This window comes from Rutidosis leptorrhynchoides, chromosome 5 (genome assembly GCF_046630445.1).
Source record: "Rutidosis leptorrhynchoides isolate AG116_Rl617_1_P2 chromosome 5, CSIRO_AGI_Rlap_v1, whole genome shotgun sequence".
In the NCBI taxonomy this organism is placed as follows: Eukaryota; Viridiplantae; Streptophyta; class Magnoliopsida; order Asterales; family Asteraceae; genus Rutidosis; species Rutidosis leptorrhynchoides.
Window position 1 is genome coordinate 8,867,199 of NC_092337.1, and position 18,447 is coordinate 8,885,645.

General features: G+C 33.3%; 1 protein-coding gene across 1 annotated transcript; it reads right to left on the minus strand.

The window, feature by feature from the left end:
- Positions 1 to 4,166: 4,166 nt before the first annotated feature.
- LOC139848089 (F-box protein AUF2-like) lies at positions 4,167 to 5,550 on the minus strand. The gene has a single exon (XM_071837817.1). It carries the CDS (start codon positions 5,500 to 5,502, stop codon positions 4,336 to 4,338), a length of 1,167 nt encoding a protein of 388 aa, XP_071693918.1. The 5' UTR covers positions 5,503 to 5,550; the 3' UTR covers positions 4,167 to 4,335.
- Between the last annotated feature and the right edge of the window lie 12,897 nt (positions 5,551 to 18,447).

Below are 18,447 nucleotides of genomic sequence, written 5' to 3' on the forward strand. Positions count from 1 at the left end.
GAAACTTGGGCTTGAGATTTAGCCTGAAAGTATCCAGTCACTGCTGGCGGTGCAGAAGTCTGTCAATGATCACATGAGATGTATGCAGTCTGCAATGGAGCATGTACCACTGAAGACGAAGTATTAGCTGCAGAAGCAGCAGCAGTTCCAAGTCGTTTTCTCTTAGCTTCAACTTGAAAATCCTTTTCCATAAGTTTGGATGTAAAAGCAGTCAATGTCAATTGTCGACAAGATGTAATAGCCCTATTCTGAATCTGTTCAATTTCAATATCCCACCTTTCTGGAAGTCCATATTTCAAAACACGTATAGCCTTAGCATCTGTTACCTCAATTCCATAATCAGTCATCTTAGAGACAAGAAGTCTGTATCTTGACAAAGTCTGCTCAAGAGTCTCAGAAGGAAGAGTAGCAAACACCCTCAATTCATCTTTTAGCACATTACCCTTAGTTGTACGGTAAGTCGCAGTACCCTCTGTGGCTGACTGAAGAGCAAGCCAAAGTGTATACGATGTCTTGTTTCTGTTCTTAAATTGCTGAAAAATGTCCTTAGACAAAGCCTGAGTAAGCTGTGCATAACATCTACATTCCAAGTTATACTATTCGCGTTCAATAGGATCAAACTGCGATGTTTCTTTCGGTTCACCATCACCCCCTACAGGCCATACATACTCAGTTTCAATGAACTCCCACAACCTAGAGTCAATACCGTTCAAATAGATCATGAATCTGCTTTTCCAATCCAAAAAGTCCTTAAGGTTCTCAAGTTTCGGAACCTTATTTGAAGTTCCCGATTCACTCTCGGAAAGTAACATTTTCTGAAGTCCAGGAGTTATCACAAGGGCGGTGTATTCATTAGCTACATCTTGATTAGTGTCAGACATTTTGATTATTTAAATGTGATTAAGTTATGATTTAAGATTCAGTATTAAAAGAGTGTCGGCCGATGGTCAGTTACTCTCGGTCGATGGTCAATGAATATCGGTCAATGGTCTGTGTCTTACGTCCGATGTTATAAATTGTTAAGTAGTTGGTGAGTTATTAGTCCTACGGTCGATGGTTGTTACTATCGGTCGTTGGTGAGAGTCGATCGGTCGATGGTCTAAAGACAAACAGCCGAAGGTAAAGACAAACTGCTCAATGGAATGACTAACTCTCCTCCGGTTCTAAATGTGACGATCGGGTGTAAGTGAGGTGACGAACGGTCAATGGTGAATGACAGACGGTCGATGGTCAAAGACGATCGACCGAGGGTTGTTCTTAAGCAATCTGGGTAGGAAAACCTAGGGTTTTCGAGAAAAACTTCAATTTCAGCACAATTTTGACGTTCAAAACACTAAAACTCACGATGTAAACTTTGAACATAAACACAGAAGCCTAATGTGACTCAAAAACACGCAATTAACACGTAAAAATTCAATCTTTGATCAATAAACCCGTTTTGACCAAAAAGCCTAATATCTAAAAGACAGATTCGACTCAAAAAACGTTTAAATCACAAGCCACAGCTCTGATACCACTTTGTAGACGCTATTTGGATCTTAGATTAAACGTTATACAAAGATTAGAGGCGGAAAACACTAATCTACGGTGAGACGAATACTATTGCACTTTGGGATCGATAAAACCAACTATAGATTGATGAAATCGACGCCTAGGAACGTGTATTCGGTTGGGGTGTGTGTAGGGATGATAGCAGAATCGAAATAAGTCGGCCACAGGGTGTAGGGTTCGTAACCTAACAAAGGAACCCAACACCCGTATTTATATATATCTGCAGTGACCATCGGTCGTAGGTCTCTGACCTTCGACCGATGGTCTTTGTCTCTTGACCGATGGTCCCTACCATCGGTCGATGGTTTGAGCTGCCAACCAAACAACTCTAAACCGTATATCGGCATCGGTTAAACATATCAAACATAATAGATTAACCAATTGTTCATAGATGACTGATAAGTAAACGACAAAACAAATAGAATGTAGTACAATGATAGAACTTGAGATTAATGCACCAACAATGTGTCCCGAAAAAATATATATTATGGTCCGATCAAGTCATGAAACAGTCAATAAGATCACATTTCAAAGTACTCGCACATAATATACTTGTTCTATTATGGTGTGACTTGGTCATTTTAAAAACTATTTTAATAATATTAATTAGTAAACAAGTACAGATACATGGATAAATTATTTCCTTTTTATGTTATTCACAGTAAAAAAAATACCTTTTTTTTCAAATACGCGCGACCTAATCAGATTATTTCGTGATTGTTTTTGACTTTTTTCTTTCCACCTATTAATAGGTTAATTAGTGATAAAGTATTAGGAATGTGATTAGACATTTGTTAAATAAGTTGGCGAGTAATGATGTAGGTTAGGTAATTGAGAGCATAGATAGATGAAGGTGTTTTGTGGCGACTAATAAATCTTACCCTTTGCTTTAGGAATTAGACTTCACCCAACTTTTTAATTTCTTTTTTAGTAGTAGTAGTAGGGTTGTCACATGTAGATGGTCCAAAGTTCTTTGGTCCCCTACATATCTATTCATCCAATGCTAATTAGTTCATTAGTAGTTAGTAATCTAACTTTATGTATTTTAAACGTCTAATGCTTTATATTTATCATAATTAATAATTAATAATAATATTAATTAATATTAATATGGATGGATTGAGCTAGTAATTATAACCAATAGAACATTACTCAAGCCGGCCGCAAGGCCTGTATGTTTAAAACTTGGGCCCGATTTTTCGAATTTGTTACCTGGTCGGCTGTCTGTTGGTTTAAAACTTGGGCCTGATTATTCGAATTTGTTAGATGGTCGGCTGTCTACTGGGCCCAATTTTTTGAATTTAAAACTTGGGCCTGTATAAGTTACAAAATTATCATCATGATTTTTGGAACATCAACTTGTTGCGGTTCAAGAAGAAAAAACCAATCAAGTAAGTAGGTGTAATATTAAATGGAGTTGTAATATACTGCGTACATAACCTTTATTTCAAAAATCCGATTGTGAAAAAAGAACATGAGTTATAGCAAAAATGATTAGGCGTACAATTTTTGATATTAGTGTTTTTATTTTTTTAAAATCTAAAAAAATGTGAATAATTTTCCATGTAATTAACTGTTTTTATTTGCATAGCTATCTTGATCCTCAAGAAGTGCAAAAAAACAGAGCACAAAAGTCTAAGATGTTTAGGAATATAACACATTATATAAATATAGATAGATAGATAGATTAACTCAGAACCATCCCAAGGTAGCCCAAGTGGTTGGAGCCCTGACATCCTTACAAGAAGTCTTAAGTTCGAATCTTAGTGTTGGCCAGGGAAGGGAAGGGTTGGAAACAGTCAGAAAATATTCCTGATGAGCTACTTGCACCGGGTAACCTGAACAGGGAACCTTACGGTTACATTAACTCGGAGAGGAGATAAAAAAAACAAGTGAAAAGGCCGTCACCAGGACCGAAGTACCAACTACCAACTATGCAAATAAATCCAAAAGCTAAAGATACATTATATGATCAACTACACAATTGTGGGCTACTGTACAAGGGCCCAGAGCTAGCTACAAACCATGCAGAAAAAGATGTATCAACTAGTAACAAAACTTGCTTTTTCCTTTGGATCTTTCCTACACAAATCTTAAGCACACTACCTCCATCAAGAATCTCACACTTTTTGGGTAACTACACCCACAACAAGCTCATTTGCAAGCTTGCATTGACACTGATATTGATTGTTACATAAAACATCATGATATCTACAATATGTGTACAAGACTCCCAATTCATTCATAGATATTGACATGATGATATTCACATTTGGACAACCAATTGTTCCATATAGAAAGTTGTTATCTTATCCTAAAGTTAGGTCTTTATCAAAAGTCTAAAATCTGATAACTTTTCACTCTACACTCTATCTTATTATACGTTGAGTCTCTTTCTTGCAATTAGCTTTTTAGAGCCTAAACACATTCTAATGTTCCATACTTCCATAAAACATAACCCATTGCCCATTGCCCATTGGTATATCAAATAAAGCTTATTCATTTACGTTTACATTTACAACATAACAAAAAATTAACATTTATTTTATGGATTTTTCTAACGTGCATAAAAAACTTGTAGAAGTGCATAACCGCCACATAAGTCAAATGTAAGCGCTAAGTACATCCCGTTTAAACACGCTAACGACAACCCTTATATAGTAGTTGTTAGACAAGTCCTTATTTTATATGAATTGTAGGAAAAACATACAATAGCATTAAAATTGACAAAAACAACTAACAATACAAAAACTAAACTGAACAACATTACAGTTAACATTGGAGTTAGAATGAATTCATTTCGAGTAAATAACTCCTGCGTTTGATCAATTTCACAACTGCCTCACCATACACACCTTCGAACCCATTTCCACTAGCTACCAGTCTTTCGTCCCACCGTTGTTCTTCAACAATGCTTTCATCTGCATTACTATTACTACCAACAACACCATTTGCATTCATTGTAGGTCTAACAATCACCAATGTAGCACCTTCCATTACCACACCATTCGATAATTCCAATTTTGATTCATGTCTCATTCTCATCCACACTGCAGGTACTCGTGTTCGGTTACTTCTCCACCACACACCACCACCACCACCACCACCATCATTATGCAAATTACCAGTTTGCCCTTCATCTTCATTGTTAATTTCACCTTTACCATCATCAATATCATCAACATCATAAGCGTCTCTGAATTCTTTAATCCCTGATTCATTTAAGATGACTATTCCTTCATTTTCTTTATCTTTGACTACTAATTTTGACAAGTCAATGTTCTTTTTCACAATTTCTTTGACCATGTAATGTCTTGCAGAAGCAGCAATTAACGCACTAATAGTCCATACAACTCTGGTTTTTAAACCGCCGCCACCTCCGAGCTCCGATTCACCGACGCCGCCACACCGGAACCCTAAAATCACGCAACTATTCAACGATTTACCGAATTCCGCTTTCCATTTGATTCCGGCGCGTTTCTCTAACCTCAAATTACCCGTCGGTAACTCAATTTCAAGCCTCTTAATCCTATCGAATCCACGTAGGATCATCGCCGGAGAGTTTTGCGATTGATGTTGATGTTTAGGGTTTTGAACTGTTGTCGTCGGAGAAATAAAGTCATGGATCGACTTCACGATAGATTTGATGAGGCCGATGACGGAGGATGTATCACCGTATTCATAGGAGTCGACGGCGGAGATAACTCGGTCGACGCGGAGTAGGAGTGAGTCGGATTGAGGTACGAGTGAGTTGAATCGACCTGAAACGGATCGGCATCGAATAAGGGTTTTGATATCGGAGATATTGTTGAAGATAATGAGAATAATGTGGTCCGGTAACCGATCGAATCCGTCGGAAGGACATTCATATTCCGGTAACGATTGGAATGGAAGTGTGTTATTTGACCGGAAAGATGGATATACACCGTGCATCGAATTCGAGAAAGCCATAGTTTTGACCGTTGACTTTTTTAAAGAAGGAAATAGAACTTGTTATTGCATTTTTTTTATATGTATCTACTATAAAAATCTTCCATCTTCTGCGGAGAACTACCTACTACGTATAAATATCTATGTCTATATCTATATATCTATTTACTACTAACTTCTATCTATCTATCTTCTATCTATCTACTTTATTATAATATATATATTTAATTAATTTAATTTATATTTATATTTATTATACTAGGTTTTAGAGCACGTGCATTGCACAGTAGGTAAAATAATAACGCAAAATTAACTGATTTTTTTAAATAATTATTCTTTTTAGTTTAAGAGCCCGTAGTGTTCTTTTAAGTTTAAGAGCTTATGGTGTTGACAAATTTTAAAAATGGTTTTGAATGGTTTTAGTAACTTAACTTCTACAATTTTTTTTATTTTCATCATTAATATCTTTCTAATTATATATAAATCATATACTACTTAATATTTAGAGAAAATATGAGTTTGTTGAAAATTTGTGACGCAACGTTAGTAAAGTCTAGTTATATTTATTCTATGTTATCATTATATAATAAATCTTGTATAAAATAATAATGTAATTGAAATGAAAATAAGAATGATGTGGATGAAATTTTATAAGTTTGTTACCATAAATATATTACTCTGTATATCATCACAATCTTCATAAGATATATTTGATAAATATTTATTTATATATAAAATAATATACGAAATAATCCATACCATATTCATACCATATCTTTTTTTATTATAATAATAATAATGATTATGATTATATATTTAATATTTAATTCGGTTTAATAATAAAATGACACGTATGATTAGTATAACTAAGAATTTTACACGTGGGATTATTTAACTCAGGATTTAAGGCACGTGCTTTATAATAATGTGTGTGTGTGTATATATATATATATATATATATACGGAGATGATCCAGCGAGAACTCAAAATTTAGTGAGAACTCTGAAAACTCCAATTAGAGCAACAAAAAAAAGTGACGGGCGAACAAAAACAAGGAAAGTTGAACAAAAAAAATGACGGGAAAAATAAGGAAAGTCGAACAAAAAATGTAGAACCAAAATTCATCGAATTGCTAAAAAATTGTTCGACCTTCTCTGTTTTTTGTTCGAATTAGAAATGTAGAACGAGAAATTGTTTGTAACGACCCGAATTTTTTTCGATCGTTTTATACATATGAGATTAATATTTACATAAATTAAACATTACCAACATGATAAGCAATCCAAATTATTGAGTCTTGTGTTTTTGAAAAGAGTTTTACACAACGTTTGACCGTCCAATTTGACCGATGATATCACGAACTATATAACATACGATAATTATACGATTGTGTACATATACGTATTTATACATATTTAACATGATCTAAGGATGGTTTAACATATCATTGTGTACTAATAACAATGAGTTATAAGTATACTTTGAGACTACTAACTTAAGTTTTCAAAACGGTAACTATACGTAACGTTCTTTGACATATATACCTATAATCTATGATGCTTATACAAGTATCGTATAAATACGTATTTAATTACTTTAAAGGACTTAAATACATAAAACAATATAAGTATATTCACAAAAGATAGTTATATTTGAATTCTCGTTCCGTTTTCTCAAGATTTTTACACGTATACCTAGGGTATATGTAACCGTATTGTACGCAGCTTCTAGATGTATTTACTATTGATATATACACCTTTAATCATTCATTCTTAGCAGCCATCTTAGAGTCAAAAACATGTGAAACCATTATTTATCAACTTGTATGACTAATGAGCTAAAAAACAAACTTAAGGATTTTTTTTTCCTATATAACAAGTAAATTCGTTTTTATGATTTCACCCCATTTTTCCATTCCATTTTCTCATACTTACACTCCAAATTCTCTCTCAAAATACTCCTAACATCATACTTGATTATCTTCAAGCATTTTCACCATCTTTTAGCTTCATAATCAAGGTAAAACTATGTTTAAACTTTGATTCAATTCATGTAAGTTATTTATCTTAAATCAAGATATAAACTTACTTACAACCTTTGTTTCTTTTCATGATTTCACTTCTTAATCTTCCAAGTCATCAAAAACAAGTTCATATCTTGTTTATTCAGTAACTTTCTTCATCATACTTGAGGTATAACCTTGGTTCATCATCTTGTTCAATTCATATATGACTATCTTACTACGAATATATATAACAACAAGAACATAGTTTGAATGATTTCAAACTTGTTCACAAACTAAATAGATCCTTATAACTTGACTTTTAAAACACTTCAAGACCTGTAATATATCATAATGATATGCTAACTTAACAAGATACAACTTGATTTTACAAAGAACACATTAAAACTGAATCTACATCGTTGGAGTGCAACCGGGGGCTGTTTTGGGTTGGATAATTAAAAACCATCTTAAACTTTGAATTGGAATTTTATATTCTGGAAAAATGATATTTCTTATGAATATGTTAATATATAAAAATCTCATGGTGTAACTCAAAGTGTAAGTATTTTTGTAAAAATGATCATCTAGATGTTGTTTTTACAACGGAAATGATCACTTTCATAAGATTCACCAAAGTTTGACCTATAACCTGTGATTTTGAATGCAAACTAAGGTATTTACAGTTCATATTCATAAATAATGACTCGATCCAAGGAAGTGGCAAGTTGAACCAACAAAAACGGAGTTATATTGAAGAAACTACGGCTAAAACAAAATTGGGTATCCGAAGCTAGTTTAGCTACGAAATTAATTGGAGTAAAACTAAACTAATCATATCTTTGTTAATTAATATGATATTTTATATATATTTACTTATGATTTGATTTTATATATTTCAGGACCACCCGTAAACAACACGAGAAGATTAATCATAAGACCTCATGATTGTACGCAACACGTCATTTGACAACACGGTACTTTATGTACGCAACACGTCATTTGACAACATGATACCATGGGTCGAGATTAATTCTGATCAATACGAATACGATGGGGTCTTTATTTATTTTATTGAGCAACTAATTGTGGACCACTAACATCGGACTGCTAACTACGGTCTAATAGATATTAAAAGTATTATAAGTATATATGTAACGATTATATGAAAAGAAAATATGTTAATATATTATATATATGGTTAGGTTCGTGATATCTATCGGAGACCAAGTCGTGTTAAATATCTTCAAAGCAAAAGTGAGTATATAGTCCCACTTTTAAACTCTAAATATTTCGGGATGAGAATACATGCATTTTATGATTTACGTTATGGACACAAGTGATTAAAAATATATATATTCTACGTTGAGTTGTACCACTGGCATACTTCCCCATAACTTGGTAACTACTATTTACATGAGGTATTGTAAACGCGAATCCTGTTGATAGATCTATCGGGCCTGACAACCCCAACCGGACTGGACGACCAATATTCAACGGTTGCACAGTACTTCGTTTCGGTGACTACACTTGGTACGGTATAGTGAGATTTCATAATAAAGGGAATATGCGACGTTGATTAAATGTTAAGTATGGTTATCAAGTGCTCAACCACTTAGAATATTTTTATTAAAACGTTTATGTATATTAAATCTTGTGGTCTACATTTATAACGCTGCTAGCATTAAACCTATAACTCACCAACTTTATGTTGACGTTTTAAGCATGTTTATTCTCAGGTGATAATTAAAAGCTTCCGCTGCATTATGCCGAATTTAAGCAGGATTTGGAGTATGCATATTTGTGTTAAAAATAAAACTGCATATCGGAAGATTTGTAAGGTGAAATATATTGGAAATCATATTGTTATTATCATATGTAAAGTTTGTAAAACTAAGATTATCGCTAAACGATAATCATTATTATGCTATTTGAACCTTCGATTGTAATAAAGGTTATGGTTTGTATTACAAAAACGTATGCAGATTTTGAAAAATGTCACATATAGAGGTCAATACCTCGCAATGACACCAATGAGTACGTGACGTTTATATTCGATATGAACGGGACGCTTCAGGTGGTATCAGAGCATTGGTCTTAGAGAACCAGAAAATTTGCATTAGTGTGTCTTATCGAGTTTGTTAGGATGCATTAGTGAGTCTGGACTTTGACTGTGTTTAGAAAACTATTGCTTATCCTTGTTGGTTAAAAATTAATATGTAAATATTATGTGGTACTAACGTGCTAGTTGTTATGTGATAGATGTCTGGCTTAGAACTTGTTATCACATTCAGCGACTCCGAACCAGAATCCTCAGATAGTGTTCCAGTCATTAACTTATCCGATGATGAAAACGACACCTTTGGGGAAGACTCACAATTTCTGGATGAATCAATTGAAGATTCACGAGCGAAATTATACGATGCATGATCTAGAACTGGGAGCAGTCGTGTTTGCATTGAAGATATGGAGACACTACTTATATGGGGTTAAATGCACTGTGTTTACCGATCATAAAAGCCTTCAACATATTTTCGATCAAAAACAGCTGAACATGAGGCAACGTAGGTGGGTCGAGCTGATAAACGACTATGATTGTGAGATTCGCTATCATTTCGGGAAAGCGAATGTAGTGGCTGACGCTCTAAGCAGAAAGGAACGAGAGCCAATTCAAGTACGAGCGATGAACATAAAAATTCGCATGAATCTTAACTCACAAATCAAAGAGGCTCAACGAGAAGCTCTTACTAAGGAAAACATAGGAAATGAAATAATGAAGAAGTATGAAAAGCAACTCGTTATACGGGAAGACGGAATTCAATGTTTTGCAAAACGTATTTGGGCACCAAAGTTGGGTGGATTAAGGAAGTTGATATTGAACGAGGCACATAAGACAAGATACTCGATACATCCTGGAATTGGAAAGATGTATCAAGATCTTAAGACGCATTATTGGTGGCCTAATTTAAAGACAGACGTTGCAACATATGTCGGGGAATGTTTAACTTGTTCCAAAGTCAAAGCAGAACACCAGAAGCCGTCAGGGTTATTTCAACAACCAGAAATCCCAGAATGGAAGTGGGACGGTATTACCATGGATTTTATCACAAAGTTACCCAATACTGCATAGGGTTATGACACCATTTGGGTAATAGTTGATCGTCTCACCAAATCTGCACATTTCTTGCCTATAAAGGAAACGGATAGAATGGAGAAACTATTACGATTATACATAAAGGAAATTGTTTCAAGGCATGGAATACCTATTTCCATTATATCCGATCGTGATAGTAGATTTACATCAAAGTTCTGGCAATCACTACAGGAGGCCCTGGGAACTCGTTTGGATATGAGCACCGCATATCATCCGCAAACTGACGGGCAGAGCGAAAGAACAATTCAGACTCTTGAAGACATGCTCAGGGCATGTGTGATCGATTTTGGAAACGGATGGGATAAATATCTACCATTAGCAGAATTCTCGTATAATAATAGTTATCATGCGAGCATTAAAGCTGCACCAATCGAAGCACTGTATGGAAGGAAGTGTAGATCCCCTATCTTTTAGAATGAAGTAGGAGATCGACGATTAACTGGTCCCGAAATCATACACGAAACTACTGAGAAGATATTACAAATCAAGGAGAGATTGAAAACAGCCCGTAGTCGCCAAAAGAGCTACGCCGATGTCCGAAGGAAACCATTAGAGTTTCAGATCGGTGACATGGTTATGCTAAAGGTGTCACCTTGGAAAGGTGTAATACGTTTCGGCAAAAGGGGTAAACTGAACCCAAGGTATGTAGGCCCGTTCAAGATCATCGAACGCATTGGACCGGTAGCTTATCGACTCGAGTTACCACAACAACTCGCCGGAGTACATAATACGTTTCATGTTTCAAACCTTAAGAAGTTTCTTGCAAAGGAAGACCTCACCATTCCCCTTGAAGAAATCCAAGTCGACGAGAAACTACAATTCATAGAAGAACCAGTCGAAATCATGGACCGTGAAGTTAAACAGCTCAAGCAGAGCAACATACCAATCGTTAAGGTTCGTTGGAATGCTCGAAGGGGTCCCGAGTTTACTTGGGAACGAGAGGATCAGATGAAACAAAAGTACCCACATTTGTTTCCCGAGAACGCAAAATAGGTACAACTTTAAAATTTCGGGACGAAATTTATTTAACGGGTAGGTACTGTAACGACCCGAATTTTTTTCGATCGTTTTATACATATGAGATTAATATTTACATAAATTAAACATTACCAACATGATAAGCAATCCAAATTATTGAGTCTTGTGTTTTTGAAAAGAGTTTTACACAACGTTTGACCGTCCAATTTGACCGATGATATCACGAACTATATAACATACGATAATTATATGATTATGTACATATATGTATTTATACATATTTAACATGATCTAAGGATGGTTTAACATATCATTGTGCACTAATAACAATGAGTTATAAGTATACTTTGAGACTACTAACTTAAGTTTTCAAAACGGTAACTATACGTAACGTTCTTTGACATATATACCTATAATCTATGATGCTTATACAAGTATCGTATAAATACGTATTTAATTACTTTAAAGGACTTAAATACATAAAACAATATAAGTATATTCACAAAAGATAGTTATATTTGAATTCTCGTTCCGTTTTCTCAAGATTTTTACACGTATACCTAGGGTATATGTAACCGTATTGTACGCAGCTTCTAGATGTATTTACTATTGGTATATACACCTTTAATCATTCATTCTTAGCAGCCATCTTAGAGTCAAAAACATGTGAAACCATTATTTATCAACTTGTATGACTAATGAGCTAAAAAAACAAACTTAAGGATTTTTTTTTCCTATATAACAAGTAAATTCGTTTTTATGATTTCACCCCATTTTTCCATTCCATTTTCTCATACTTACACTCCAAATTCTCTCTCAAAATACTTCTAACATCATACTTGATCATCTCCAAGCATTTTCACCATCTTTTAGCTTCATAATCAAGGTAAAACTATGTTTAAACTTTGATTCAATTCATGTAAGTTATTTATCTTAAATCAAGATATGAACTTACTTACAACCTTTGTTTCTTTTCATGATTTCACTTCTTAATCTTCCAAGTCATCAAGAACAAGTTCATATCTTGTTTATTCAGTAACTTTCTTCATCATACTTGAGGTATAACCTTGGTTCATCATCTTGTTCAATTCATATATGACTATCTTACTACGAATATATATAACAACAAGAACATAGTTTGAATGATTTCAAACTTGTTCACAAACTAAATAGATCCTTATAACTTGACTTTTAAAACACTTCAAGACCTGTAATATATCATAATGATATGCTAACTTAACAAGATACAACTTGATTTTACAAAGAACACCTTAAAACTGAATCTACATCGTTGGAGTGCAACCGGGGGCTGTTTTGGGTTGGATAATTAAAAACCATCTTAAACTTTGAATTGGAAGTTTATATTCTGAAAAAATGATATTTCTTATGAATATGTTAATATATAAAAATCTCATGGTGTAACTCAAAGTGTAAGTATTTTTGTAAAAATGATCATCTAGATGTTGTTTTTACAACGGAAATGATCACTTTCATAAGATTCACCAAAGTTTGACCTATAACCTGTGATTTTGAATACAAACTAAGGTATTTACAGTTCATATTCATAAATGATGACTCGATCCAAGGAAGTGGCAAGTTGAACCAACAAAAACGGAGTTATATTGAAGAAACTACGGCTAAAACAAAATTGGGTATCCGAAGCTAGTTTAGCTACGAAATTAATTGGAGTAAAACTAAACTAATAATATCTTTGCTAATTAATATGATATTTTATATATATTTACTTATGATTTGATTTTATATATTTCAGGACTACCCGTAAACAACACGAGAAGATTAATCATAAGACCTCATGATTGTACGCAACACGTCATTTGACAACACGGTACTTTATGTACGCAACACGACATTTGACAACATGGTACCATGGGTCGAGATTAATTCTGATCAATACGAATACGATGGGGTCTTTATTTATTTTATTGAGCAACTAATTGTGGACCACTAACATCGGACTGCTAACTACGGTCTAATAGATATTATAAGTATATATGTAACGATTATTTGAAAAGAAAATATGTTAATATATTATATATATGGTTAGGTTCGTGATATCTATCGGAGACCAAGTCGTGTTAAATATCTTCAAAGCAAAAGTGAGTATATAGTCCCACTTTTAAACTCTAAATATTTCGGGATGAGAATACATGCATTTTATGATTTACGTTATGGACACAAGTGATTAAAAATATATATATTCTACGTTGAGTTGTACCACTGGCATACTTCCCCATAACTTGGTAACTACTATTTACATGAGGTATTGTAAACGCGAATCCTGTTGATAGATCTATCGGGCCTGACAACCCCAACCGGACTGGACGACCAGTATTCAACGGTTGCACAGTACTTCGTTTCGGTGCCTACACTTGGTACGGTGTAGTGAGATTTCATAATAAAGGGAATATGCGACGTTGATTAAATGTTAAGTATGGTTATCAAGTGCTCAACCACTTAGAATATTTTTATTAAAACGTTTATGTATATTAAATCTTGTGGTCTATATTTATAACGCTGCTAGCATTAAACCTATATCTCACCAACTTTATGTTGACGTTTTAAGCATGTTTATTCTCAGGTGATAATTAAAAGCTTCCGCTGCATTATGCCGAATGTAAGCAGGATTTGGAGTATGCATATTTATGTCAAAAATAAAACTGCATATCGGAAGATTTGTAATGTGAAATATATTGGAAATCGTATTGTTATTATCAAATGTAAAGTTTATAAAACTAAGATTATCGCTAAACGATAATCATTATTATGCTGTTTGAACCTTCGATTATAATAAAGGTTATGGTTTGTATTATAAAAACGTATGCAGATTTTGAAAAGTGTCACATATAGATGTCAATACCTCGCAATGACACCAATGAGTACGTGACGTTTATATTCGATATGAACGGGACGCTTCATTGTTCGAATTACCTGATTTTTGATCGAATATCAAAATGTAGAACCAAGCCTAAAAAAATTGTTCGACCAGACCCCTTTTTTGTTCGCCCGCCATTTTTTTTTTGTTCGAATTTCGAGTTCTCAGGGTAAAAAAGTTATCATTTAATCCTTCTGCTATATATATATATATATATATATATATATATATATATATATATATATATATATGGGCATGATTAATGGGGAAGTAACCAATCGGGGAGAAGCAAAAAAAAAATCGTTTTTTTGAATTTTTTTATTCCGGCATCAAGATCACAATAAAATATGAACGTTTAGAAAAGACACTTCGTGATGAATGTTATTATTTAGGCAGAAAAACGATCGACAAAAATAACATTCAAGATAATATTGTTTGTGAAGAATATGAACGTTTTTTTTCATGTTTTGTGAAGTAAAATTTAGCCCGATTTAGAGTTTAGGGTTTAGGGTTTGGAGTTTTGGGTTTATTCCATAAACCCAAAACACCAAACCCTAAACCCTAAACCCTAAACTCTAAACCGTTCGTGTTAAAAACTCAATCTAAATCCTAAATCTAAACCCTAAATCTAAACCCTAAACCCTAAATTTCTAAACCCTAATATCTAAACCCTATAAACCCTAATATCTAAGCCCTAATATCTAAACCCCAATAGCTAAAACCTCAACATACGCTCGAAAAACACGATAATTGTTATATATTACTTCTTCGAGCGTTTTCCCGCCAAAATAAAAACATTTATCATAAAGTGTCTCTACTAAATGTTCATATTTTCATCACATCTATAATGTTCGTGAACAAAGTTTTTTCAAAAAACGAAAAAAAAAGTTTTTGCTTCCCCCCGCTTCCCCCCGATTGGTTACTTCCCTCTTGATCCTACCACTATATTGTTATATATTACTTCTTCGAGCGTTTTCCCGCCAAAATAAAAACATTTATCACAAAGTGTCTCTACTAAATGTTCATATTTTCATCACATCTATAATGTTCGTGAACAAAGTTTTTTCAAAAAAAAAAAAAAAAAGTTTTTGCTTCCCCCCGATTCCCTCTTGATCCTACCACTATATATATATATATATATATATATATATATATATATATATATATATATATATATATATATATATATATATATATATATATACACACCAAAATACTATACTATGTATTCAATATGTAATAATTAATAATATCATGAATATCAATTGTTAAAAAAGAGAGATATTAGCTATATATAAATGACTTCGTGTATTCTAATTGGGTTATTTGTCGGCTTTCAATATTTATCGAGACTTATTCTATACCCCTTTTCTTTTCTCTTAACTAATAAAATAATCCTAGATGTTATGGTACCTCACTGTTTTCGTAAGCGAAGTGCCTTGTCGCCCACCAACTATTTGGCCTACGTAGGCATGTTGTGCCATCTCTAACGTTAGCCAATAATGTAGTGTTCTTGACGTAAATAAAGTGGGAATATTTTCTTATTTTGTACTTTGTGTATAACAAGCTTTACATATTTATATTTTAGGACTATACTTGTGAGAGTTTCGTGAGTTTAGTTAAAGATTAATGAAATCAATGTATAAGTGGTTGGTATCGATGTGACGCTGATTAGAAGAGAGCAGTAGTAAAGTAAAAAGGCGAATATGATAGGCAATGACCTAATAAGTGTTATAATTCAGTAGGCTTATAACTACCTTTAGTGGTTTGATTTATGTTATAATTCAGTAGGCTTATAACTACCTTTAGTGGTTTGATTCTTGATTAAGAATACTAATAATGAAGTGTAAGAACAAAGATGATAATGGAGAGAAAGAAAGAAAATACTTTGTAAGTGTGAGAAATGGTGCAAGTGTTTTAGCTTGCAATACATGACTATTTATATAAAAACAAAGCTACCCAATATTGACTAAGTATTGGTACAAAATTGACTATTCACATATAAATAATATTGTTATTATTATAACACTCCCCCTTGGATATCAATTTTGTTTTATTGAAGATCAACTATAAGTTACTGCTCCGTTAAAAACCTTGATAAAGAAAACCCAGTGGGAAAAAACTTTAGCTAAGGGAAAAAGAGTGCAGCATGGAGTTGACTCCCCCTCAAGTAGACATCATTGAGTCATCACATCTTTTGAACTTGACTCATGCCAATATTGTGAACGTGTGTTCTGAAAATAGCAGTTGACAGTGCTTTGGTATAAAGATCAGCAGAGTTGTTGATTGAACGTATCTCATTTCAATCTGGTTGGTCTTTATGAGATCTTGAGTATATGAGAAGAATCTGAGGTTTTCATCTGAAACTGTATCATCTAAATCTTTTATGTACAAGTTTAGCCTCTGTGATTTGTCTACAGTCTCCTTCATGGTTTGCTCAAACCCATTTTTCAATTCCTATTCCCTTTTAATCTTTTCTGAGCCTTACCAACATACCATTCTTTTCCATCAAACTTATGACCGTTAAGACCGTCTATGACTTTGGCCCCTCGTCAGCATTTATATTTTGTTCTGTCACTTTTGATACTCTTCTTTCATTTGTAATATGCAAGCTGCATTATCTTCATATATAGTTGTTGGTGAAGATAGTTGTTGGTCTTTTATAGCGTTCTAGTCCACAAGAATCAATAATAATTTGTGTCATTGATCTCAACAAACACATTTCTGAATAATTTCATATAATGCAATCACTTTGTCATGATTTGATGATGTTGCAACAAGTGTTTGTTTTAAGAACGCCATGATTTTGTGGTACCTCCATTTAGGAATACATATCCAGTTTGAGATTTAGCTTTATGTGGATCAGATAAATAACATGCATCTGCATAACCAACCAAATCTTGTTTTGATTCGTTAGAATAAAATAATCCTAAATTAGTAGTTCCTCGAAGCTATCAAAATATGTGTTTGATCCCATTTCAGTGTCTTTTGGTAGGAGCTGAGCTGAACCTTGCCAACAAATTAACTACAAAAGAAATGTCAGGTCTTGTACAATTTGTAAGATACATAAGAGCTCCAATTGTATTAAAATATGGTACTTCTGGTCCTAGGATATCTTCATGATCTTCACAGGGACGAAATAGATCAGTATCAACATTAAGTGATCTAACAATCATAGGAGTACTTAATGGTTTTGCCTTGTCCATATTGAAACATTTTAAAATCTTTTCTGTATAAGTCGTTTGATGTACAAGTAAACCATTAGGCATATGCTCAATCTGCAAACCAAGGCAATACTTGGTTTTTTCGAGATCTTTCATTTCAAATTATTTCTTTAGAAGTTGAATGGCTTCATGGATCTCTTTATTTTTTACCTACGATGTTTAAGATCATCGACATAAATGGCTATGATCACATATCCGGATGTTGTTTTCTTAATAAGAATACATGTTCAAATAAGATTATTTATATACCCTTTTTCTTATTAAGTAATCACTTAATTAGTTATACTATTGTATCAACCCATATAAAAATCTTTGTGACTCAATGGAATACATTTCTTTGGGTTTTGCATTAGATGTTTCTGATACCTTGAACCCTTCATGGATATTCATGTATATATCACTATCAAGTGATTCATTTAAATAAGTAGTAATAACATCCATGAGATGCATTTCTAATTTTCTTTAGAAACTGTTAGGCTGATTAAGTATCTAAAAGTAATTGCATCTATAACAGGAGAATAAGTTTTCCTCATAATCTATTCATGGTCTTTGAGAGAAATCTTGAGTTACAAGTCTAGTTTTACCTTGTAACTTCATTTTTTTTTTCTTTTTCGGATAAAAATTCATTTTATATCTCATACGTTTCACATCTTTAAAAGTGATAACGATTGATCCGAAAACTTTTCTTTTATTGAGCGATTCTAATTCAGCTCGT